Source organism: Triticum aestivum, chromosome 3D (genome assembly GCF_018294505.1).
Source record: "Triticum aestivum cultivar Chinese Spring chromosome 3D, IWGSC CS RefSeq v2.1, whole genome shotgun sequence".
NCBI classification, from domain to species: domain Eukaryota; kingdom Viridiplantae; phylum Streptophyta; class Magnoliopsida; order Poales; family Poaceae; genus Triticum; species Triticum aestivum.
Window position 1 is genome coordinate 138,559,705 of NC_057802.1, and position 26,251 is coordinate 138,585,955.

A 26,251-nucleotide genomic window follows, 5' to 3' on the forward strand; every position below is an offset into this window, starting at 1 on the left:
ATCGGTTCAGTTGCTAAGATTAGTAACTCGAAACAGGAGTTGTAGAATAAACAGAGACTAGTTAAGGGCGAGGTGACGATGTGTGTTGGAAGTGATTCCAAGGTTGATACGATCACCATCGCACACTCCCTCTACCTTCGGGATTAGTGTTGAACCTAAAAAAATGTTATTTGGTGTTTGCGTTGAGCATGAATATGATTAGACCATGTTTATTGCAATACGGCTATTCATTTAAGTCAGAGAATAATTGTTGTTCTATTTAAATGGATGGTCATACACCCAATGTGAATGGTTTATTGAATCTCGATTGTAGTGATACACATATTCATAATATTGATGCCAAAAGATGCAAAGTTAATAATGATAGTGCAACATACTTGTGGCACTGCCGTTTAGGTCATATTGGTGTAAAACACAGGAAGAAACTCCAAGCGGATGGAATTTTGGAATCACTTGATTATGAATCATCTGATACTTGCGAACCATGTCTCATGGGCAAGATGACTAAAACTCCATTCTTCGGAACAAGAAGCGAGATAATGACTTATTGGAAATAATACATACCGATGTATGAGGTCCGATGAGTGTTGAAGCACGTGGCAGATATCATTATTTTCTGACCTTCACAGATGATTTGAGTAGGTATGGGTATATCTGCTTGATGAAACACAAGTCTGAAACATTTGAAAAGTTCAAAGAATTTCATAGTGAAGTATCATCGTAACAAGAAAATAAAGTTTCTACGATCCGATCGCGGAAGCGAATATTAGAATTACGAGTTTGGCCTTCATTCAAAAGAGTGTGGATTTGTTTCACAACTCACGCCACCTGGAACACCATAGCGTAATGGTGTGTCCAAACGTCGTAACCATACTTTATTGGATATGGTGTGTTCTATGATGTCTCTTACCAATTTACCACTATCATTTCGAGGTTATGCATTAGAGACAGCCACATTCATGTTAAATAGGGCACCATCTAAATCCGTTGAGACGACACCGTATGAACTATGGTTTGGCAAGAAACCTAAGTTGTCTTTTCTTAAAGTTTGGGGTTGCGACACTTATGTCAAAAGGCTGCAGCCTGATAAGCTCAAACCCAAATCGGAGAAGTGTGTCTTCATAGGATACCCTAAGGAAACAATTGGGTACACCTTCTACCACGGATCTGAAGGCAAGATCTTTGTTGCTATGAATGGATCCTTTCTAGAGAAGGAGTTTCTCTCGAAAGAAGTGAGTGGGAGGAAAGTAGAACATTGATGAGGTAATTGTACCTTCTCTCGAATTGGATAGTAGCACGTCCGAGAAATCTATTCCCGTGATGCCTACACCAACTAGAGAGGAAGCTAATGATGATGATCATAAAACTTCAGATCAAGTTACTACTAAACTTCGTAGGTTGACCAGAGCACGATCCACACCAGAGTTGTACGGTAGTCCTGTCCTGGAAGTCATGTTACTAGACCAAGGCGAACCTACGAACTATGAAGAAGCTATGATGAGCCCAGATTCTGACAGATGGCTTGAGGCCATGAAATTCTAGATAGGATCCATGTATGAGAACAAAGTATGGACTTTGGTGGACTTGCCCGATGATCGGCAAGTCATAGAGAATAAATGGATCTTCAAGAAGAAGACAGGCGCTGATGGTAATGTCACCATATAGAAAGCTCGACTTGTTGCGAAAGGTTTCGACAAGTTCAAGGAGTTGACTATGATGAGACCTTCTCACCCGTAGCGATGCTTAAGTCAGTCTGAATCATGTTAGCAATTGACGCATTTTATAATTATGAAATCTAGCAAATGGATGTCAAAACTGCATTCCTTAATGGATTTCTTAAAGAAGAGTTGTATATGATGCAGCCAAAAGGTTTTGTCGATCTTAAAGGTGCTAACAAAGTGTGCAAACTCCAGCGATCCAGCTATGGACTGGTGCAAGCATCTCAGAGTTGGAATATACGCTTTGATGTGGTGATCAAAGCATATGGTTTTGTACAGACTTATGGTGAAGCCTGTATTTACAAGAAAGTGAGTGGGAGCTCTATAGCATTTCTGATATTATATGTGGATGACATATTGTTGATCATAAATGATATAGAATTTCTGGAGAGCATAAAAGGATACTTGAATAAGAATTTTTCAATGAAAGACCTCGGTGAAGTTGCCTATATATTGGGCATCAAGATCTATAGTGATAGATGAAGACGCTTGGTAGGACTTTCACAAAGCACATACCTTGATAAAGTTTTGAAGAAGTTCAAAATGGATCAGTCAAAGAAAGGGTTCTTACTTGTGTTACAAGGTGTGAAGTTGAGTAAGACTCAAAACTCGACCATGGCAGAATATATATAGAGAGAATTAAAGCCATTCCCTATGCCTCAGTCATAGGTTCTTTAAAGTATGCCATGTTGTGTACCAGACATGTTGTGTGCCTTGCCATGAGTTTGGCAAGGGAGTACAATAGTGATCCAGGAGTAGATCACTGGACAGCGGTCAAAATTATCCTTAGGTACCTAAAGAGGACTAAGGAAATGTTTCTCGGTTATGGGGGTGATAAAGAGTTCGTCGTAAAGAATTACGTCGATGCAAACTTTGACACCAATTCGGATGACTCTGAGTCTCGATCTGGATACATATTGAAAGTGGGAGCAATTTGCTAGAGTAGCTCCATGCAGAGCATTCTAGACATAAAAATTTGCAAAATACATACGGATCTGAATGTGACAGACCCGTTGACTAAACTTCTCTCACGGGCAAAACATGATCATACCTTGATACTCTTTGGGTGTTAATCACATGGTGATGTGAACTAGATTATTGACTCTAGTAAACTCTTTGGATGTTGATCACCTGGCGATGTGAACTATGGGTGTTAATCACATGGCGATGTGAACTAGATTATTGAATCTAGTGCAAGTCGCAGACTGATGGAAATATGCCCTAGAGGCAATAATAAAGTTGTTATTATTGTATTTCCTTATTCATGATAAATGTTTCTTATTCATGATAAAGGTTTATTATTCACATCATTCTCATAAACAAATACCGTGTCCCTAGTAAGCCTCCACTAGACTAGCTCGTTTGTCAAAGATGGTTAAGGTTTCCTAACCATGGACATGTGTTGTCATTTGATAACGGGATCACATCATTAGGAGAATGATGTGATGGACAAGACCCATATGTTAGCTTAGCATAATGATCGTTCAGTTATTGCTATTGCTTTCTTCATGTCAAATACATATTCCTCTGACTATGAGATTATGCAACTCCCGGATACCGGAGGAATACCTTGTGTGCTATCAAACGTCACAACGTAACTGGGTGATCATAAAGATGCTCTACAAGTATCTCCGAAGGTGTTTGTTGAGTTGGCACAGATCGAGATTAGGATTTGTCACTTCGAGTATCGGACAGGTATCTCTGGGCCTCTTGGTAATACACATCATAAGCTTGCAAGCAAATGACTAAGGAGTTAGTCACAAGGTGATGTATTATGGAACGAGTAAAGAGACTTTCTGGTAACGAGATTGAACTAGGTATGAAGATACCAACTATCGAATCTCGGGCAAGTAACATACCGATAGACAAAGGGAATTACATGTGTTGTCATAACAGTTCGACCGATAAAGATCTTTGTAGAATATCTAGGAGCCAATATGGGCATCCAGGTTCCGCTATTGGTTATTGACCGGAGAGGTGTCTCGGTCATGTCTACATAGTTCTCGAACCCATAGGGTCCGCACGCTTAACGTTCGTTGACGATATAGTGTTACATGAGTTATATGTTTTGGTGACCAAATGTTGTTCGGAGTCCCGGATGAGATCACGGACATGACGAGAAGTCTCGAAATGGTTGAGAGGTAAAGATTGATATATAGGACGATGGTATTTGCACACCGGAAGTGTTTCGGGACATACCGGGAAGGAATCAGGTCACCAGAAGGGGTTCCGGGCACCCCCCCGGCAAGATATGGCCCAAAGGAGGGGACAGACCAGCCCCCTCCCTTGTTTGGCCATCCCTAGGGAAGGAAAAAGGGGGAGGGCTAGCCCCACCTGCCTTTCCCTCTCATGGGAGAAAGGAAAGGAGGGGCGCCACCCTCCGCTGCCTTTCCCCGCACTTCAAATAAGGAAAGTGGGGGCGCGGTTTGGTAGAGACCCCAAGTAGGATTCCTCCTACTTGTGTGCCTCCTTTGGCTGCTCCTCCCTCCCACCCACCTATATATATAATATATATGTGGGACGGGGGCGCCTAGCACAACATAAATCAATTGTTAGCCGTGTGCGCCGCCCCCCTCCACCGTTTACACCCTCGGTCATATTTCCGTAGTGCTTAGGCGAAGCCCTGCGGAGATCACTTCACCATCACCGTCACCACGCAGTCGTGCTGACGGAACTCATCTACTACCTCGACATCTTGCTGGATCAAGAAGGCGAGGTACGTCACCGAGCTGAACATGTGTAGAACGCGGAGGTGTCGTGCGTTCGGTACTTGATCGGTTGAAGCGCGAAGAAGTTCGACTACATCAACCGCGTTGTAAAACGCTTCCGCTCACGGTCTACGAGGGTACGTAGACACACTCTTCCCCTCATTGCTATGCATCTCCATGGATAGATCATTCCGTGTGCGTAGATTTTTTTTTGTTTTCCATGCAACGATTCCCAACACAAAGAAATTATGCTACTACTGAAAAAGAATTTTTAGCAGTTGTGTTTGCTTGTGACAAATTCAGATCTTACATTGTTGATTCTAAAGTTATTGTTCACACCGATCATGCTGCTATTAAATATCTTATGGAAAAGGAGGCTAAACCTAGTCTCATTAGGTGGGTTCTCCTACTACAAGAATTTGATTTACATATCACTGATAGAAAAAGAGCTGAGAACCCCATAGCTGATAACTTGTCTAGGTTAGAGAATATCCTTGATGACCCACTACCTATTGATGATAGATTCCCTTATGAACAACTAGCTGCAATAGATGTTTCTCATAACACTCCTTGGTATGCTGACTATGCTAATTATATTGTTGCTAAATACATACCACCTAGTTCCACATACCAACAAAAGAAAAAGTTCTTCTATGATTTAAGACATTACTTTTGGGATGACCCACATCTTTATAAAGAAGGAGTAGATGGTATTATTAGACATTGTGTACCTGAGCATGAACAGGAACAAATCCTACAAAAATGTCACTCCGAAGCTTATGGAGGGCATCATGCGGGAGATAGAACTGCTCACAAAGTATTGCAATCCGGTTTTTATTGGCCTACTCTCTTCAAGGATGCCCGTAAGTTTGTTTTATCTTGTGATGAATGTCAAAGAATTGGTAATATTGGTAAGCATCAAGAAATGCCTATGAATTACTCACTTGGTGTTGAACCATTCGACGTTCGGGGTTTTGATTATATGGGACATTTTCCTTCCTCTAATGGGTATACACATATTTTGGTTGCTGTTGATTACGTTACTAAATGGGTAGAAGCTATTCCAACTAGTAGTGTTGATCATAACACTTTCATTAAAATGCTTAAAGAAGTTATTTCCCTAAGATTTGGAGTCCCTAGATATTTAATGACTGATGGTGGTTCACACTTTATTCATGGTGCTTTCCGTAAAATGCTTGCTAAATACGATGTTAACCATAGAATTGCATCACCCTATCATCCTCAATCTAGTGGTCAAGTTGAACTTAGCAATAGAGAAATAAAACTAATACTAAAAAAATGTTAATAGGCCCCGAAAGAATTGGTCTAAGAAATTAGATGATGCACTTTGGGCCTACCGAACAGCTTATAAAAATCCTATGGGTATGTCTGCCTACAAAATGGTCTATGGAAAAGCTTGTCATTTGCCTCTTGAGTTAGAACATAAAGCATATTGGGAAATTAAAGAACTCAACTATGATTTCAAACTTGCCGGTGAAAAGAGGTTATTTGATATTGGCTCACTAGATGAATGGAGAACCCAAGCTTATGAAAATGCCAAGTTGTTTAAAGAAAAAGTTAAAAGATGGCATGACAAAAGAATCCAAAAGAGATAATTCAAAGTTGGAGAATATGTTCTATTGTACAACTCTCATTTCAGGTTCTTTGCAGGGAAACTTCTCTCTAAATGGGGAGGACCATATATCATCGAAGAGGTTTACCACTATGGAGCTATCAAAATAAATAATGCCGAAGGTACTAACCCGAAGGTGGTCAATGGGCAAAGAATTAAACACTATATCTCAGGTACGCCTATTAATGTTGAAAGCAATATTATTCAAACTATGACACTTGAGGAACACATAAAGGAGACCTTCTGGAACACTCCAAAATAATTAAAAAAGAGGAGGTACGTGATACGGTAAGTAAACGGACTCCGAAAAATCTGAAAAAATATTTTCTGTCAGTTTTGGAATATATTAAGAATTAGGGAAATAAGAAACAACCAGGAAGGCACCCGAGGAGGGCACAAGACACCAGGGCACGCCAGGGGCCCTAGCGCGCCCAGGTGGGTTGTGCCCACCTCGGGAACCTTCCCGACTCTGTTTTCCTCATGTTTGCTTGTTCCCCAAGATAAAAAAATCTTTATATACCCCCCGAACGTATTGGTTACCTTATAGCAGAGAAACCTTTTGTTCTTCTTTCTTGCTTTTTTCTGATAGATCTAGATCGCCATGGCCGCTTCGAGCTCCTCCAAGGACAAGTTCTTCGAGAACGTCATCAACTCGTATTTGCGGGAGGTGATGCAGCACCCTCAAGCCATTGAGATGCGTGAGGGGGTGCTCCATATCCGAGACGTCCAGTGTCCCAAGGAGAAGGGGACCGTGGAGGCCAGGCTCGAAGCTATGGAGCAGGAGGTCTTCAAGTGCAAGGGGATGGTGGAACGTGGACTCAATGCCAATCACCTCATGATCGCGGATTACACCCGTGATCTCAAGGTGGATGGCAAATCCATGAAGGACATCGTCTTCACCTTCAACGAGCAAATCAACTTTCTATAAAGCCAAATCTATGATGTCCAAAACCAAGTCTTTGAATATGAGGCAAGGTTTAAAGGTATGAGTTTGGCTGCTAGTTGCAGGACTTGCGAGACTCGTTCCTCCTTCCATGATGGTGAGCCAGTGCCATGGAAACCGGAAGATAAGATCGCTACCCCATCATCACCACCACCTTCTTCATCACCAAAGGAGACTTGAGTTCATGGTATGGACACTCCCCTTGGCTTGTGCCAAGCTTGGGGGAGGTGTCCCGGTATCGTATCACCACCACTATCTTTGCTTTTATCTATTTTAGTTCGGTCTTTAGTTTCTTTTGATTTAGTTGAATAAAAGTTTAGTTCGATCCTTTCTTTTTATGTGTTTGCTTAGTGATCTATCTATCGATGTAATCATGTTCGAGATATATAATAAAGAGTAGTTTGAGTTTTGTTTCTTTACTTTAATGTTTCAATAAAAAGAAAGGAAAATAAATGAGTAAGATCATATGCTAAGCTTATGGTAAGTAATGACATCACATAAGCAAAAGTATAAGTGGTAAAATTTGTTGGAGATTGACAAATATAGCATTGGTCAATGATGCAACTCATGAAAGAATTAATAAGGGAAGAGAAGATTCACATGCAAATACACTATCTTGGACATCTTTTATGATTATGAGTCCCCTTCTGTGTCAAAATAGTTGACGTTGGACAAGGAAGACAACGTAATTATTTATGTTTGTTCATATTCACATAGAAGTTATATTGTCATAGATCCTTCAACATGTGGTGCTTGCTCAATATCTTTTCTAGCAAAAAATTCTACACTAAGTAGATATACTACTTGTGCATCCAAAGCCCTTAACCCAAATCTTATTTTGAGAGTCCACCATACCTACCTATGGATTGAGTAGGATCCTTCAAGTAAGTTGTCATCGGTGCAATAAGGCAATAAAAATTGCTTCTAAAAGTGTTGGATCATTTAGTGTAAGAGAAAATTGAGCGTTGTACGAACTTGTGATGGCAAAGAATAAAAGCGACAGACTGCATAATAAAGGTTGCTATCATAAGGGGCAATATAACGTGATCTTCTTTTGCATTAAGATATTTGGCATACAAACAAATAAGCGCATGACAACCTCTGCTTCCCTCTGCGAATGGCCTATCTTTTACTTTTATGCATTTATTTTTATCTAAGAGTCGAAGTATTCTTCCCTACTCGTTTTAAATTTTCTATTTTTGCAAGCACCATGTGGTGAGGAAAGATCTAGGCACATATATCCAGTTGGATATGAGTAGGCATGAGTTATTATTGTTGACATCACCCTTGAGGTGAATACGTTGGAAGGCGAAACTATAAGCCCCTATTTTTCTATGTGTCCGGTTGAAATTTTTTGTTCATGGGTACGCTGTGAGTGTTAGCAATTATAGAAGATTAAATGATGCTTGAGTATGTGGACTTGCCTCAAGGCTCCGACACGTGACCCTTCTTGAAAATATGATGAATTGTAGTTGCAAAGTGGCTGAGAACATAGTTTGTTGGTTTTCAATAAGGTTTATGCTTTATACTTCATTGTTGTGATGAATTGTTACTTGTTCATGAGAAGTTATATGATAGAAGTTATGTGATAAAAGTTTTTTGATAAAGTTCATGTTAAATTTCCTTGCTGTTATAATAATATGCATGATGCTTCTATGTCCGTATTTTGTTTTTATCGACACCTCTCTCTCTAAGCATGTGGACATGTTTTTCCATTTTGGTTTTCTCTTGAGGACAAGCGAGGTCTAAACGTGTGGAGGTTGATACGTCCATTCTGCATCATGTTTTCCTGCTGTTATTTATAATGTTTTTACGCATAATGATGCTTTTGGGACTGCTTCTAATGCCTTTCCTCTCATAATTTTACAAGGTTTACACAAAGAGGGAGAATACCGGCAGCTGGAATTCTGGACCTGAAAAAGCACGTCAAAGCTACCAATTCTGCACAACTCCAAATAAGCTGAAACTTCACGGAGATTTGTTATGGATTATTTAAGAATTATTGGAGCAAATAACTACCAAAGGGGGCCCACCCACCTGGGCGCGCCAGGGAGCCCAGGCGCGCCCTGGTGGGTTGTGCCCTCCTCGGCCCACCTCCGGTGCCCCTCTTCTGGTATATAAGTCATTTTGACCTAGAAAAAAATAAGGAGAGGACTTTCGGGACGCAGCGCCGCCTCTCGAGGCGAAACTTGGGCAGGAGCACTTTTGCCCTCCGGCGGAGCAATTCCGTCGGGGGAACTTCCCTCCCGGAGGGGGAAATCATCGTCATCGTCATCACCAACAACTCTCCCATCTTTGGGAGGGCCATCTCCATCAACATCTTCAACAGCACCATCTCCTCTCAAACCCCAGTTCATCTCTTATGTTTAATCTTTGTACCGAAACCTCGGATTGGTACTGAACTGCTCGGGAGATCCATAGAGGATCCGCCCCTCTAGCACAGGCCGTCGCCCCACCAAACGCCGACGAGAACGAGGTGATTAGGGGTTGTTTTCACAAAGACTTCGGTGTCGCCGCCGAAGGACAGGGTAGACCCTAGGGAAACCCTAGGGGGGAAACGAAGCTATCTCTAATCTTTTTTGTGTCCCATGTTCTTCCTTGTCATTTACTCCTGAAAAAGTGCATGCATTCTATATTCTGCCTGCTTGCCACGTTCTTTCAATGTGTGGCACTAGGCTAGCACTACACACACTACACGACGTGCAATCTGAAAACGCAAACTGTGGCCACGCGCTACACTGTTCATAAAAGCTCACCTACAAAAGAGGTTCCTTGCTAGTAGAGTAGTAGTACGTGCTAAGGGAGCGACTGACGTATTTCTGTTTCTCTCTCTCTGAAGACAGCTGCAATAGTCAGTGCATGCACTGTTTCTTCTCTGTTGATCACTGCCAAACAGTACCCAATCAGCAGCGAATAGTGCTGATGTGGCGGCAGGTGCCACGTCGCCCACTCCATTCCGTTTTAGCGCCTGATTCCGGTTATGTCCGGGCTGACGCCGTGGGTTGTGGGCCTCCTCTGGCTGGGGCGGCAGGTGCCACGTGTCGACTGCCGGTGTAGCTGGTTTCTTTTGTTAATATGGTGAGTAGGCGGTCCTTTCGGTCAATAAAAAAACGTATGTGATCTTTTCTGACAAAAATTCGGTGATGCCAACCTACACAAAGACTATCCATCTTGAGCAGAAAGAGGCGATAGCGCTTAGGCAACAGGAGCGAGTTGACAAGGCCTAGCGGTGGCGGCATGACCCCTGTAAAATGCTAGAGGCCATGCAAACAGAACAAACATTTCAGTTTCAGTGCTAATGACAAAACTAAGTAAACTTTTCGCTTAAAATCAGAACAAGTGATGATCCATATGAGAGCAAGAAAACTTTTCACATAAATTCAGAACAGGGATCCATATATGAATCGGTTTAGAATTCAAAGATCAAGAAACCGTAGTGCTAAAGAGTATATGTGCAGATTCAACTGTGTAGTCAGACAGTCTGCCTTCCCCTCTAGATAAAGATCGGAAAGCTTGCTGCATAATTCGTGCAATGGTGGGATCAGCACTTGAGACGGTGGCTACTACTCCCTTCGTCCCAAAATTCTTGTCTTAGATTTGTCTAGATACGGATGTATCACTAAGATTGGCTACCCGTACGACAAATTCGGGACAGAAATAAGATGGCCATTTCTGCATCATTACAAGACGGGACCTATTACGTACTACCTGGTAATACAGGGTACGTTAGTTGTAGGCGCACAAGAGCGGCAGCCAATAAGAAAAGGAATGCCACGAAAATGTACTTCCAGTTCAGGAGTGTTGGCTCAATAGAACGCACGGTCTCAAGAGTGCAAGATTCATCATCAAGCACAGCAGTAATCCCAGCTTCCTTCTCTCCCATAAGAGCATCAGCCTTCACCTAACCATACAAGAAATATCTCAGCTTTTGCCCTTCTTTTCTGGCAAGGGTACAGGTATCACAGTTTGAGGCTACGTGATGCATACAAAGGCTCGACATATTGGTCATATTAGCCAAATATTCAAAGAGTAAAAAGGTCTAAAGACTCGGAGCCAGGGATAGGAAGTTCAGGGTTTGAGTCATTTCCTACAACAAATGCCTACTCATGATGCCAACAAGGCAACAATTGTCCATATCATGATATCAACAGAAGTGGGAAAGCCAAGAAATTTGTTGCTTCTATGTTTTTCATGACAAAAGCAAGACATTCGAAGAACTGACCTTTGTCTGTATTGATGAAGAATCCAGAAGTACTTCCTCTGTTACACCAGTCGGCCCGAGTTCACCTTCATTAGCAGTAACTTTTTTGCTCAACAAGGTGCCTTCATTGTCATTCTCTTTGCATTTTTGAGTCAACATCCTGTTCTTCCTTGTTAGCGTGACAATCTGTAAAGAACAGACATCAGAGAGCTGGTTCAAAGTACACTAATTAAACATCAGAGCAAGCCAAACTGTAAGTAGGTTAATATCGAGGAACAATTCCCAAAGAACAATGTTGATAAACGTTAGGTCCATTGCGATGTCTGATGCCAGGGAAGACTACACAAAGGGATGGGAAAGCCACACGAAAACCTTGTAGTTGTAGAGTTACAAGCTATAAAAAGAAGATACTATATAATATACTTTATGCCACGGACATGCTTGCATAAACAGATGCCAGCCAAAATTGTAAATAGGTTATAACTCTATAGAGGGAAAACAGATGATTCCCTTAAAAAATGAGCCCGAATGGTTACAGACATTTTTTTTAAAACATGTAAGATATGTTATACTCCCTCCGTCCCAAAATAAGTGTCTCAACTCTAGTACAACTTTGTACTAAAGTTAGTACAAAGTTGAGACACTTATTTTGGGACAGAGGGAGTATCAAGTAAATGATGTCAACATAGAGTTGGGACATGCATCATAAATGCATAATGTTCGTCCTTGTATAAACCCCTTTCTTGGATTTTAGTTAATGATTTTACCCTTCAAGAAGTGCTCATCATATCATGTTCTCTTTACCAAGTCAAAGCATTGGACACATTTGTATCCTTGTAATCGAACACGTGCTTCGTGATCAACCATGTAGTTTTTCAGCTGCTTGAGATGAACTACCACAATAATTACTGCTGTATGCTGGCAAAGCAATGTTTCAGTCCACGCATGATATCTTGATTCGACACCAAACTAGTGCTTATTCTGTACAATGCCATACAGCAAAATTCATATACAGAAAGCACATATCTTTTTGCGGACATGTATATTCACAACATTTAAAGTACATGCATGCACATTAAAAGAGAATAGTAGAAGTAAACTTTCCATAATAACAACGTGCATACCTGCAGATGAAGGCGTTCTCTTTCCAATGCAAGTTTTGCAACCAAGTCAGTGATGGTCTTAGTTTTAATACCAATATCTTTTGCAGTGGACAGCTTTAGTTGGTTAGCTTGGCATAACGAGTTCTCTAGACCTCCTACTCGACCTCTCAGAAATGATATCTCTTCACTAAGCTTGAAGCTAGTATCTCTCAACAATGTACATTTTGATTCAGCGCTCTCAGCCCTGGTTTCAGCTTTCAAATACTTATCCTTCAGATCTTCAATCACATGTTGCATATCAGAGATTGAAGACTTTAGCATGCTCTGATGTTCACTAATAGCCTCAACTGATGCCATTGTATGCTCTAACTGAGCTTCTGTCTCCATGAGATCCATTTCCAATAAGCCTGCCTTATCTGACCCCCGAGTCTTCATATGATTTAGCTCTCCATTAAGTTGTACGTTAGTGCGAGTGAGCTCTGCACACCTTGCTTCAGCCTTTTGTGTTCTACTTTCTGCTTTGGAAACAGCATCTTTAATATCATTGATTATATTGCTAAATGTGCTTATCTCAGATGGTGACATATTCTGCTCTTTTTCATTTCCTTCTGTCGATACTGTTATGAACTGCAATTGGGAGCAAGATTCCCTCAGCCACTCCTCCAGTTTCTGAACCTTATGCTGTAAAGCGAAGAACTCAGGGGTCGACAGCCTTTGACTCTGCATGCAATCCTGGCTGGCATTCTTCTCACCGCCATATTGCATCATCTCCAGTGAGCCATTCAAAGCATTTAAATGCACCAAGCTTTGCTCTAGCTTTGCTTTAAGATCACTTTCCCTACAACCTGATGCACTTAGTTGGTACTGCATGGTATTAATTCTGTTAACAAGTTCCTTTGACGTTACAAGAAACAACTCGGAAGCATTTTCTGCTGCAAACATTCTTTCAGAAATCGCTTCAACTGATTCCTCCAAGAAATACGACCCATGTTCAACATGATGCAGCTTCATTTTCAGCTCTTACACGAGAACCCCCAAATCACTTAGCTTCTTTTCAAGATCTAATTCATTTGCTATCGACTGTTCTAACATCTGAAGAACATTCCTTTGGCCCTCAGCCTGGATAGTCGTGTGAGATGAAACGTGCCCATTTTCATACGCATCACCTTCACTATTTCCTGTAAAAATGCAATGGTCAGGATATGGATACAGTCAACACTGACACTAATATGGCCTAAAATGCTTGAACATACCAGCTTTTCGGTGGGAAGGGTCTAGGGCTTTTTCAAAGTTTGCAAACTCTCTTCTAATTGTGGCTATCACCTCCTGCATCTGCTTCAAGGAGTCCATGGCAGCATGCAGCTTACGCTTCAACCAGCCCTCTGATTCTTCCCCGTTAAGCTTCTTTTCGATATTTCCAATATCAATTTGAATATAACTGACTAACCTCTCCAACTCCCTGACTTCTGCATCTAGAATCCCGTACAAGAGGTCAAATTCGAAAGCATTCTCGAGCGACTCAGTCGAAAGTGACCCAGGGTCCAGCATGAGAGGTTCAATATCATTTGCTCGGTCAGCTACCTCCATCACCAGCATCTCTAAATTCAGTAACTTCTCAGAGCCAAAGTGAATTTTGAGGTCCACCCTAGACATGACATCGGCTGCGTTTCCAGCTCCATTTGATCCATCTCCGTGCGGCAGAACATTTTCTTGGAAACAGTAATCGTCCTGAGTGCTCTGAAAGTCCATGATCCCTCTTCTCTACGCCTCCTGCAAAAACATATGGGTTCATCTCATGTAAAGAAAAAAATATATAAATAAGACTTTCATTTCTTCAAATATTTGAGGGAACTAGGATAGAAGCAAGGCAAGCAAAGCCACAACTTCACCACGGCGCATCAACTCCCCAATGGACTGCCGAAATTTTTCTGTAGACTAAAATGAGCTGATTACAGGTTACACGTTGTGCCTTGGGCCAGCTGGCTAGGTCCATAACAAAACTGGTCCGGCTTGGCTCTTTAGCTTATAGTAGTAGAAAAAACTTGGTTCCGGAAACAAGTAGTAAATGGTACTCCCTCCATTCACAAATATAAGATGTTTTGGATATTTCAATATGGACTACATACAGACCGAAATGAGTGAACAAACACACTAAAATGTGTCTATAACTCTATATGCATCTGATTCAGAAAAAGTTAGAACATCTTAGTATTTGTGAACGGAGGAAGTATCAAGTAAATATGCCTTAATTTTGAATAAATCTCGATAAAATTTGTCTGGGGCCGATCTTATCAACCTACACACACCTGTATAGAGTACACTGACACTCGGTCCGAATCGTGGACATACGTGCATATCCCTACCTGACTCCTGGCTGGGTTTGGATATGCCTATCTGAATCACAATCACGCGAGAAGCTCGGTGCGAGAAGGACCCCGCGGAGGCCAACCGGCGCACCGGATGATTTGGCGAGGACTGGGCAGTGGGCATACACACGGACACATGGCGCGGTGGCGTCGAGCGCGAGAGAGGTCGGGGGGTGAGGGGACGGGAGGGGGAGATACCTTCTGCTGCACGCGTGGGGAGGGGAGGACGAGCGGGTCGGTGTCGTCGGCGTCACCGTGGAGGTCCCGCGGCGGCCGTTGATGCGGCGTCGCGATCCCCGGAGGAGGAATGGAATGGAACGGAGGATTTGTTGCGAACGGAATGGGAGGGGGAGGGTTTACCGTTTTCGCTGATTCGTCGGGTGCGGGTGCGGCCGTGTGGCGCCGTGGGAAGAGGAACGTTGGAGAGTGGGGCGTGGCACGACGGGGTGATGTGGCGAGGACGTGGCCCGCGTGGATTGGACTGGATGAACTTGATCAATTTGATGACTTTTGGATAAACTTGATCGATTTGATACTTTTGGATAAAGCATATGCATGTTTAATACAGTACGTATGAATTGTTCGACTGGATGAACTATATCTATATTTGTAGTTGATTTGTTGCATAAGGTTCATTTGAATCATTCAAATGATTGATGAAATCTCGTGCAGTTGTTGAAATGTGTGCCATAAAGGATGGACAAATTAGTCGGAAAAATCAGGAGTTAAATATAGAGGCTCGGCTAGGTATTTTTAACTTCTCATATTTGAGGAGTTAGAATTTAATGTCATTGCAAGATTCAACCATCCCAAAATATGCATATTTGGAGAAGCCTGATTTGAACGCCATTTGGAGAGTCAAAGTGGAAGGAAAAATCAAGTTCTTTGCATGGCTTCTGGCGCAGAATAGACTGCCAATTGCTGATTGTCTTCGTGCGTGTGGCTGCGAACACAATGACACTTGCTCCCTCTGTGACCAATCCATTGAAACCGCTGCTCACCTGATTTGCACCTGCCCCTTTGCAAAGAAAGTTTGGCATAAGCTCACCATTACACTACCCAATATACAGCTACAAAGCTCTCTGCCGTTTACATCTACCTCTGCCTGGTGGAGATGCTTTGCCCATGGACAGATGAGCAAGGCTGCTGCAACAATCTACTTTGCCTGGAATATTTGGAATGAGAGAAACTGAAGAATCTTTCAGAACCTTTCGTCAACTGCTGACATGGTGGCTTGCTTAATTCGGTCAGACTTAACATACTTACAAGTGGCCTCTTCAAGGCACTTAATTATGTAATCTGCTGTTTTTTATGTTGCTAATCGGCCTGAGGCCATCTGACTCTTCTTTTGGCCTGAGGCCATCTGACTTTTCTTTTGTAAATCCTTAATCTATAATGCAAAGGCAGAGCACCTGCCATTAGCCCTTAAAAAAATATGCATATCAAATTCATGTCTCCTGATCGGCCAAGGCTTCAAGAACGATGGTGGCATCCTTCATGTGTCCTTTAAACTATCTAGGACATGTTGTAGGGCAATTCTTTCACTTCCAATGCATACAATCAATTGCCAAGCATACCTGGAAACTCACGTGATTTGTTTATCTCCAAGTCATTGAGTGTCCTGAGCATTGAGTTCTTCCAAATATTTCGACTCGGACACTTGAATCACCACCTTTGCAAATTTCTTGATACAAAAGATTAAGGTCCTCTCCCATTGCCAAAGTTATCATCAAAGAAATCTGTTGGAACACCATATTTCATCATGCATAATGCCGTTATCACCTTTCGGATGGTGCTACGTCCAAGATCTCCGGAGCAATTTCTCCTCTGCTCAAATAACCGATCATGCTGCTTCATGTAGTTGCAATGTGAAGGAACAAATCCGGAGACATCCTAAACCGACATCAAAAGTATCGCTCTGGATACACCAGATTGGGACCGAAATAGTTGAGCACCAGTCTGTTGTGCCCATCTTTCCTCAACCTACGAATCACCTCTCTGCCGACAACAGAACCACCATGCCTAGTCTCTTGTTCTTACGCATGTACATCATCATAATCAAAGCAAAGTCCTCGTCTTCGTCCATGTCATATTCTTCTTCAGAGAGGAATCATCCCACGGAAAGGATATGAACGAACTCATCTACAACACAACACTTTCAATTACAACCTACTCCTATATTGCAAAAAGAAAAAGAAAAACAAGTAACGTGTTTCTTTTACCTGAGGATTTTTGTCGAACACCTAGTGCGCAAGGAGGAGAAATCCGACCGGCTGCTTGTCAGGGCCAGTTGGTCGCCGCACCGGCTACAAGTGGACTCGGGGTGGTCTTCTCGGCGTCTCCACCCTCGCAGCGTCGTCTGAAAGCCAAAAGCTCCAAAGGAAAAGCGGTTCGGCTCGGCTATGGTGGTGCCACGGTGGTAAGGGTGGCGGAAGGGCTGTGAATGGCTGGAATCAACGCAATTCGAGGCAAACAGCAGATCCTAAATCGGCGAGTCTGTTGCGGCCATCTAGTGGGATTTGACGGCTAGGCGGCCAGGGAAGGGCATTGGGCCAGCAGCGATGGCGTCAAACGGCGAGATCTCGCCAGCTACGATCGCGGGGAGAGGCGGCAAGAAACTTTCAGGTGGCAGTTGGGTTGCGCACGGCAGCCGGTTGGACTGCTGCAAATGTGCTGTACTTTGAGGGCAAAAATATGGAGCTGCACTAAAAATTTGCATTGCGATTTGAAGATACATCAGCTATTTTGGATCCATACGCCCTAAAAAACAGTTATTTGGGCACTTGCCCTATTATACAGCATCCGTTAAATAGATGCTCTAAGGACATCTATAATGGTAGACGCTTGTGGAGGCGCTAATGGAGAAAATAAATAAATTATATATAATTAGAAAACGCCTAAGCGCCTGAGGTTACAACAACAGGTGCTAATTCTACGGGCTAAATTAAACTAGTCGGGCGCTTCGCATGGGAAGAAAATCAGTCAAGCGCTCGCTGCCAGGTCTTGCGCTGATGCTACGTCTGGCGCTGGGATTCAGGGCGTCAACTGCCAATTAGCCAGGTTTCTAATCCTGGCGCCTGTGCTAAGCGCCGGGCGTTGGAGATGGACGCATACCGCTAGTGCATGCTCTATCCAGAAAACGGTTCGTGCTTTTATAAACAGGCCATAAAAATCCAAAAAACATTTGGACCTCATAAGTCATACCACAATGCTACGCAAATCATCAACTGAGGGGCACACAGCATTGCAGCAAGTTGCAACCTTCAAATTTGAGACTCGTGAAAGGGTTACACCAACAGTGGATGCTGCCAATAACATCCAACAAATATACCATTTCCCATGCCGAATTACAGCAGATTCCACGGGGAATAACAACACACACAGACAACGTTGACAACATTCTGGACCAGTACCAGTACACTCTCCGGGAAAAAGAGAACTCTTCCACACACACAAAAATTTCAAACCAAAATAGACAGATTCTCCACAAAGTTCATGTTTCTACTATATGATTTGATTTGGCGACCTTCTCTTTCCCATCCCACCATCAACCTACACATGGACGAACCAGGAACCAGCTTCATGGACACATGACACCAAGAGACTCATCATCCTCTGACAAAAAAACCTGGGAACCAAGCAAATGCCTTAGAATGGCGCCATTTCACTCCTGAAATTTGTTTTTTACAGAGAATGAAGGTTAGAGAACCAAAAATTATGTCTGCGTATAAAATCAAACAATCAAATCACATGTCCACAACACAAGCGGATATAAACAATTCAAACGGGAACTGTTCTGGAGTAAATGACACATCAGGTTATTCCAAACAAGGCACCGCAAAAACAAGAGATGGTTGGAACAAATAAGTGATCAACAAACTAGATCAAATCATAACATTCAACAGCTTTTTGATGTTCCAGGTTCCAGCCAAACCATATCCCCACAACCATGCTTATGTGTAGCCAAAATTACAACAAATTTTCTGCTATAAAAGAATTGGTATTATGAAGTCTGGGGGCTTCTGTAAGCTTGAAAAACTGACGCATTACACCTTCACAAATTTCAACGTTGCTTCTGACTAAGCTATAGGTTTCTGTTGCTCTAGCCTAGCAAAAGGAATGATATTGTGTTCTACCCTACAGGTTTCTGTTGTTCTAGCCTAGAAATGGAATGATAGTATGTTCTACCCTACAAGTTTCTCTTGTTCTAGCCTAACAGAAGGAATTATATTATTCTACCCTACAGGTTTAGAAAGTAAACAGAGCACAAGCCAACAAGCATAAGCAGCTAGTCAAGCAATAGAAGATTAGATGGAACATATCAACCAGAGCATAAGTCACAATACCAAAACAGAAATTGGATGCCAACAATAGGCAGAAAATATTACAAGTTTTTCCCAATTACTGTGCATAATTCTATAGGTAATGAATGGGCTCAACAAGACATGACAGTGTATTCTTCACATGCTCTGCAAGATTGTAGCCAAGGAAAAGAACAAGCAAGCTTGGCAAGGTAAAGAAGATAGCAGAGAGAATATCAGGACAACAAGAAAGGCAAATATGCAAGGCTTCCATGGTCCAATTCCAACTTGAAATGTGGCATAGAGTATCTGGCTTTTGACTGCGTTGGTCACGGGAGGGTGTTGCAAGAGCCGAATTTTTCCCAACCAGTATTGGGAAATCTCTACTCCTAGAAAATTTTGAGTTGGTGGTGATGGTGTGTCTGCCATCTACGATTTTGAACCGTTGGATTTTCATCGAACGCATGCAAAGACAAGGCACGGCATTTTTGCAAAAACACGCCCGCCACTCCGGCAATTTTTCTACATAACTCCTTTCCCGTCCAACTCTGTATCCATCGACACCTAGAACCTTCTCGGTCGCCGTCCCTTCCCGCCGGCCACCTGAGCACCGATGTCCCCTCCATCTGGCCACAACCCGCTTCTCACCGCCGCCTACAACACCCCCGTTCTTCTGCGCTTCCGGCCCCGCGCCATCCAAATCCTACCTCGGTCGCCCCGAGCTCAAGCACAGGAAGCTGCCGAACCTATGCGTGAGAATGAGATACTTGATTTTTTTGCCTCCGTTTAGGAGGATGGCAAGCTCCCTGATCTGCTGGAAGTCGTCTGAATCCCAGTGTAAGTTCATCCGGCAGCTATCTAGAGTTTGTCCATAGGTCGCCACCGCCACTGCATGCAAGGTGCTCGACACCTAGCCTGGCCGCCATGTACGAGGATACACATCTCATGGATCGAGTGGAGGTGGCCCCAAATCCGAGCATTAGCTCGTCCAGCTGCTGCCCCGAGCTAGCTTACATGCCGCTACTACTGCTCTGATTAGGAGCCACCCATGTGGTCGGATCAACAACCCAGTCGTCAACCGCCCTCCTGGTATTGTCTTAATGCAAGTAAATTTGTGTGTTCTTGCTGAGCTCAGATATAGCAGTTCATTTTTCGCTCTGAATATGTGTACATAGATCAGTATTGTTCTCTGAATTTTGTGTAGTGTACAGAGCAGCAACCACAAAAACAATTGATAATGTGCAATTAGCAGTTTATTATGCCTTAAAAGACAATATATTTTTGTTCCAAATCTGATATTTGTTTGTCCTCTTCCATAGCAGACATGACGTAAGTCCATTTGTTTGTGCAAGTGCCATTTAGTTCAAATGTTTAAAAATTATATGGTTCAAAATTTGGATCTACGAATTCTTTACTAGCTCGTAAGAAATACATACGATTTATTGGACTACTTGCGTCCAGAACTCTAGGTACATAAAGCTTTTTTCGATGGTCATGGGCTGTGCATTGTGGTTATTACTCGGTTCATGGATCATGGAGTGTGACAATTTGTGATTTTTTTTATCAAAGTGTTTATTCAAGCTATTTATTGTTAAGTTTCAGAAATTAGCAAGTATTCAGTGATGTTCTGTAACATTTGTTAATTGAAAATCCAGGAGTATTTTAAACTTTGCATCTTTTAAATTTCAATGTAGGACAACTGACCCAAATCCATAAGCCGTTCCCAACATAACTCTATAAATACCCCCAATTTATTTTCACTGCGACTTATCTAGAGCTTAAGTAGGCAGATGGCTTATGCACACGCCTAAGCCGGTCAAAACCCGCCCTAAACATTCTAGCCTGAATATCCTCCTAAGAATATCTCCACCTCCCCGCAAAAAAAAAAGAATATCTCCACCTATTTGCAGTTGCAGAAATTGGAATACTAAGATAGCACAAAACTAATAAAAGATTTTTGTTACACATAAAGTACAAAACCAGAAGTTGCTGGTGTGCCACGTCATTGTATGGTTCTATAAAATGTATGGCAGTCTCATTTGATATGTACATCTCGATCTCTTACTGTACATTCCATATAAAGTGTATTGCAAGTGTTGTCCATTCTTTGTTACCTTGACTAAGTGTATTGCAAATGTTTGTATGTCCCCTCAGCATAGGATAGAGCGAGCAATGAGAAGTCAGTTAGGGAGCACAACAATTCTTCTTGCAAGCTGAAGAGGGAGAAGAAAACGGTTTGGATTGTGCTCATTGTGTACCGATCAACAATATAACATCACTTTGATCAATTTCTCGGTACATATTTTGGTGTTTCTCAACACGCAGGCTTTTGGCTATAATTAAGTAAACAATGTCCCCCTTGATATTTTATGATCCCGTAGCGTAGCACGGGCATCTTACTAGTAAGTTTCTAAGGAGTCATGGTAAGAGAAGTACTCCATTTTACTATGGCAGCTGAAGAAAGATGAACACCTATTGTAGAAAAATTCTTCCAGCAAGCAATTGGATTGCTCTTCCTAATTAAGCAATAACTGCAGCATTCTTTTCATGACAGCGAGTTTTTTTTAAGATCTTATCAGATACTTCAGAAACTAGGGCGTGTCTATTGTTGGTGTAGCATGAATTAACGAAGCATGTATAAGTTAAATAGTCAACAGCTCAATACCCATCGAAAACCCTTCTCAGGAAAAGTTTTGCATACTCCTCCTGATCCCTTAAAATCTATCCTTAGCATCACCACACACATGGAGATTCTACTTAACACCAATACTTATACCACAAATAGTCAGACAGAACTATCTGACACATAAATCTATCTATCTGATATTTCATCTGGAGATAGGTGCATTACATTACTACTTTTCTGTCCCAAAAAAATGAAATGAATAACATTTACTAAAGGCACGCATCTGAACACATTTTTGTTTGTTTGGAAAGAAGCATCTGAACATATATGAACGAATGATTATCATATTATCTTACTGCGGGAAATCCAGTTAGACCATGCATTGTTGTGTTTCAGCTAGCTTAAAGAGCAAATAGCAAATAGTAAAAGGCACTATATAGCGCTCTGCTCCTATCTGGTAAGATGTTGTCTGAATGGAGTTAAAAATCTAATGTGCAGCTTCTAGCTATAGACTGTTGAAGACAGAAGTTTCACTGGAAACTAAAACACAGAACAATGAAGTAAGAAAAATAATCTGTTTATATCACCATGACTATCATGATGCCTCCCATTTCCAGACCAAGTGCACTCGAAATTAAAACACTGAACACAGAAGTTTGAAAACAAAATATGATTTATTATGCTACAAGCACTAGTACACTGAATTGAAGGAATAGGACATGCAGCAGGTGTATTTTTGACCTGAATGTTTAACCAGAGGTGCAAGCTAGTGTATATTTTTTCCATAAACACAAGTGCTTAAACCAAACCGTACGAAGTGTTTAAACCACAGGTGCAAGCTAGTGTAATTTTTTCTTCATAAATACAAGTGCTTGAACCAAACCATACAAGAGAAGATCAATAATTTTATCCATAATTGCTCAGCGAATTGCGTGTTTTAAATGACAGGGAGGGAAACACAGCAAACAAACTTGTACCAATGAATGACTATCAAACCAGATTTTGAGGACACGTATTAAAATGTATTACTATCTCAAGGAAAAAAATAACAGAAAGGAACAAGTTATTTACCTAGACAATGTTGGCATTATACGCAGCACAAAGTTGAAGAAGAGCACTTTTGTTTGCTGGGTCCACATGCTGCTCAATGATAGGACCAAACCTTCCAGGAGACTGTGCAGAAAGTGAGGCCAAGGATGTCACCAGAAACTGCTTTGGATCATTTATGTCTTTCAACAGATCATCTTCACTCTTCCCAGCATATTGAAGGCGTACAAATGAGACAGAATAACCTGATGTCCTCTGACTATCCACCGCATCAGCTCCGTCATTTTGCTCTTGTTGTACTCCATCTTGCTCCGTTCTAGACAACAGTGTGACAGTGCTATCAAGCAATTTACCCCACGTTTGAGCTGCAGCAGCATCCAGCAGCACCGCAGACTCACAAAGCAACTTTGTTGAGGCAACTGCTGTAAGCTTGATTTCAAGAGAACCTTTGATCAACTTGAGATTGGGAATCCAAAAACGCTGAAGAATTGTGGTGAAGAGATTCGGCTGAATCGTATCAACAGAACTGACAAGCACACCTGGCCCATACTTGACTGACACCAAGGACATGACCACCACAAGAGAATTCACAAACTTCACTGCTTGCCTAGTCTGTAAGCGAGTAAAGAGAGCACTCCATATCTCACTTATGTGTGGATTGATAATGTCCAAACCAACATTTTCCACTAGCGTGTTAAGCATGTAGAATGCAGAATCTTCTGTACTGCTGCGTGAAACTAGACTACGGAATATCACTAAGATATTTGGCAGCCTACCTTCTTGGTTAAGCTCATTTGGAATTTTCCGAAGGAATGCTCGCAGCAAGCGAACCAAGGCAGGAACACATGGTGGTCGATCCCAAGTAGCATTGCTGAGCAAGACACCAAACAGCTGCATGTAATTCTGCGAGAGAGGTGGAGGGCTCAAATTGACAAGCTGTGCGAATATCTGAAAAGAATATGGCCAGAACTCTGAGATGTCCTCAACTAATATCCTCTGGAGAACTGGGAAGAGGCTTGCCTCAAACAAAGGTACCAATGCTGGGTCTTGTTCACCAGCCTTGCCAATCACTGCTGCCAGAGCTTCAAACAAGTAATGATTAAAGTCAGGGTTCTTCGGGTTATTGCACACTTCCATCAGAATGCCCACAAGACGAGCGGTTATCTCATGAACAACTTGGCCAGCGATAGTTGCAATCCCAAGCACTCTCATCAGGCACTTCATCAGATAGGGGTTCTCATAAGAATCAGGATAACCTAACGCCTTGGACAGGCTCTGAATAATCTGCTGGGCAGAAGAGTTGATATCAGCAGCAACATAGCGTGAAGCTCTTGTCACCACATTGACCCCTGGTACCTGGACAACATCCTTGGTAATCAGCAGGTTCTCGATAAAGATCGCAGCATAGGAATGGACAACATTGGACTCGTGCGTCAGGAACCTTGTCACACTTGGAAGCAGAGCTAGTGCGGTGGCTTTGGGTATCTGATCCTTGAACTCCTTCAAGAACCTGAGGACTGTTGCCTTCAGCATTGGCTCAGATTCCCAATCAGGGGCCTGCAGCTCGGGCACAATCACAGATGCAAAGAAGCTCTCCATGTCAACCACAGGTGTCCCACCACCTGTGGCACCAGGCTTCTGCATAAGAGCAATAACAAGATATATCGCAGCGTCCTTCTCCTTCCAGTTGTTTGCCCTGTCAGCCGCATATGCAGCCAACATCTGCTGGACCTGCGCTGATACAAGTACAGCCACCTGTTCCCGGTAGTTCGCGGCTAGCCCACGCAGCAAGCGGCACGCAGCACGCCTCAGTGTATCCGTATCACTTCCCTCTGCATCGCGCCTGACATATTCCACCCAGTTCCCCTCAAACAACTCCTCATCCTCGTCCCGCAGTCGCAGGTTAGGCACAACAACGCTGTCACATATCTGTTTCATTGCATCAGGAGTCCCAAACAAAGCATGGTGAACACTCTCAGCGACTGTTGTCAAGAACCTTATCGCAGTCACAGCAAGCTGACCACGGGACGGCGAGACTGTCGGCGCCATGAGGAGCCCCCACACGGCCTCAACAAACTCCTTCAAATATGCCCTGAACTCTTCCTCATACTTCTCCATGTACAGCTGCAGGTTATCACACACAGCAGCTCGGAGCGCATCTGGAGCACCATCTGCCTCGACAGGCGGAGGGTAGGAGGTGGTGAGGAATGCACGGAACTCTGTCATCCACTCACGCATGTGATCCTCGAAGAACTCGGGCAGGTCCACAGAGTTGAGCGAGTAGAAGATCTCGCAGCACAGACGAAGGCACTCAAATACGGGGCGGAGCTCAAGTGGGCTTGCGGCGGCTGCAGAGGCCTGAAGGCGGCGAGAGGTGGAGAGGAAGACCTCGAGGAGGGGCGCCGCAAAAGTGTCTAGGCAGTACTTGAGGTCGATGCGGAGGGTGTTGCTGTCGAAGACGTTGCGGAAGCGGGAGAAGAGGGAGACCGCAGCGGCGAGGAGGGAGTTGGTGGCGGGGACGTCCCCCGCCGAGAGGGCGTTACCGAGCGAGGAGACGATGGACGGGAGGAGCGACTCCCATCTGGCAGGGAAGTCGGAGGCCGCGGCGGCGGCGAGGGCTTCGGAGAGCTGCGACTGGATGAGAGGCGGGACGGTGAGTAGGAGCTGGAGGATGTGCGTCTTGATGATGACGCAGTCGTTGGGCGGGAGGCGGTCGCCGTCGTCGGCGTCATCGGCGGGCTTGGGCCAGCGGCGGCGGAGGAGGTTCTTGAAGTGGACGGAGGCGGCGAGGCGGGCCTGGAGGTCGTGGCGCGGGGAGGAGGCGAGGCCGAGGAGCGCGAGCGCGAAACCCGGGGTGGCGGCCGCGGCGGCGAGGTTCTGCTCGGCGGCGCGGCGGGCGGCGGCGTCGGGAGAGAGCGTCTGCGCGAACCAGCCCGCCAGGGTGTCGAGCATCTCCGGCGGCACCTCCATTATCGCCGCGATCTGGGGCGGCTAGGGTTTTGGGTGGGGGGATCGGGGGGAAGGGGGTGGAGCGGCGAGGTAGGGTTTTTGAAAATCTCTCTCGTGGGGAAAGAGGGGAAGGGGAGTCGGTAGGGGAGAGAGAAGGAGAGGGGCGCAGGCGCTGTACTTTTTTATTAGGGTGAGAATGAGTGCTGGTTCGATCGAACGCAGGGGAAAAATGGAAAGTGGGGCGACGAGAGGGTCGGTGTTGAAATTGGGCCGAGACTGGTTTCTCTAAAAAAAAGGAGTATTGGCCCAGATGACTAGAGAAAAGGATTGGCCCAGAATAATGGCCGAACCAGAGCGTCGCCATGGGAGCATCTTCTTCGGTCCAAAAATACTAATGTTATTACCCCTAAAAAACTAATCTTATCTTATCTTATCTTACCCTAATAATAAAGGGGCTATTGCTTCTTACCACCGTAATTTGGTTTGTTTTTCGTCCGTCGTCATACCTCAAATTTCGTCTGTCGCACGTCCGCCTAAGCCATCGAGGCTATATTGGGCCTCACCTAGCAGGCTAGCACCGTTGCATGGCATGCGTCCTAGTGCACCACTAGCCCAAAAGAAAAAAATGCTCGCGTGAGGGTTCGAACCCACGGACT

At 43.5% G+C, this 26,251-nt stretch overlaps 1 protein-coding gene and 1 pseudogene across 1 annotated transcript; both read right to left on the reverse strand.

The window, feature by feature from the left end:
• Window positions 1-10,354: 10,354 nt before the first annotated feature.
• LOC123077904 (WPP domain-interacting tail-anchored protein 1-like) lies at window positions 10,355-17,451 on the reverse strand (annotated as a pseudogene).
• Window positions 17,452-17,916: 465 nt separating this feature from the next.
• LOC123077903 (exportin-2) lies at window positions 17,917-25,717 on the reverse strand. The gene is made up of 2 exons (XM_044500266.1): window positions 22,671-25,717; window positions 17,917-18,342 (listed from the first exon to the last, which is right to left on the reverse strand). Exon 1 carries the CDS (start codon window positions 25,614-25,616, stop codon window positions 22,671-22,673), a length of 2,946 nt encoding a protein of 981 aa, XP_044356201.1. The 5' UTR covers window positions 25,617-25,717; the 3' UTR covers window positions 17,917-18,342.
• Window positions 25,718-26,251: the final 534 nt, after the last annotated feature.

What these genes read in the sequence shown, in the direction of transcription:
- LOC123077903 (XM_044500266.1), bottom strand. Translation starts at nt 25,616, where the DNA reads ATGGAGGTGCCGCCGGAGATGCTCGACACCCTGGCGGGCTGGTTCGCG.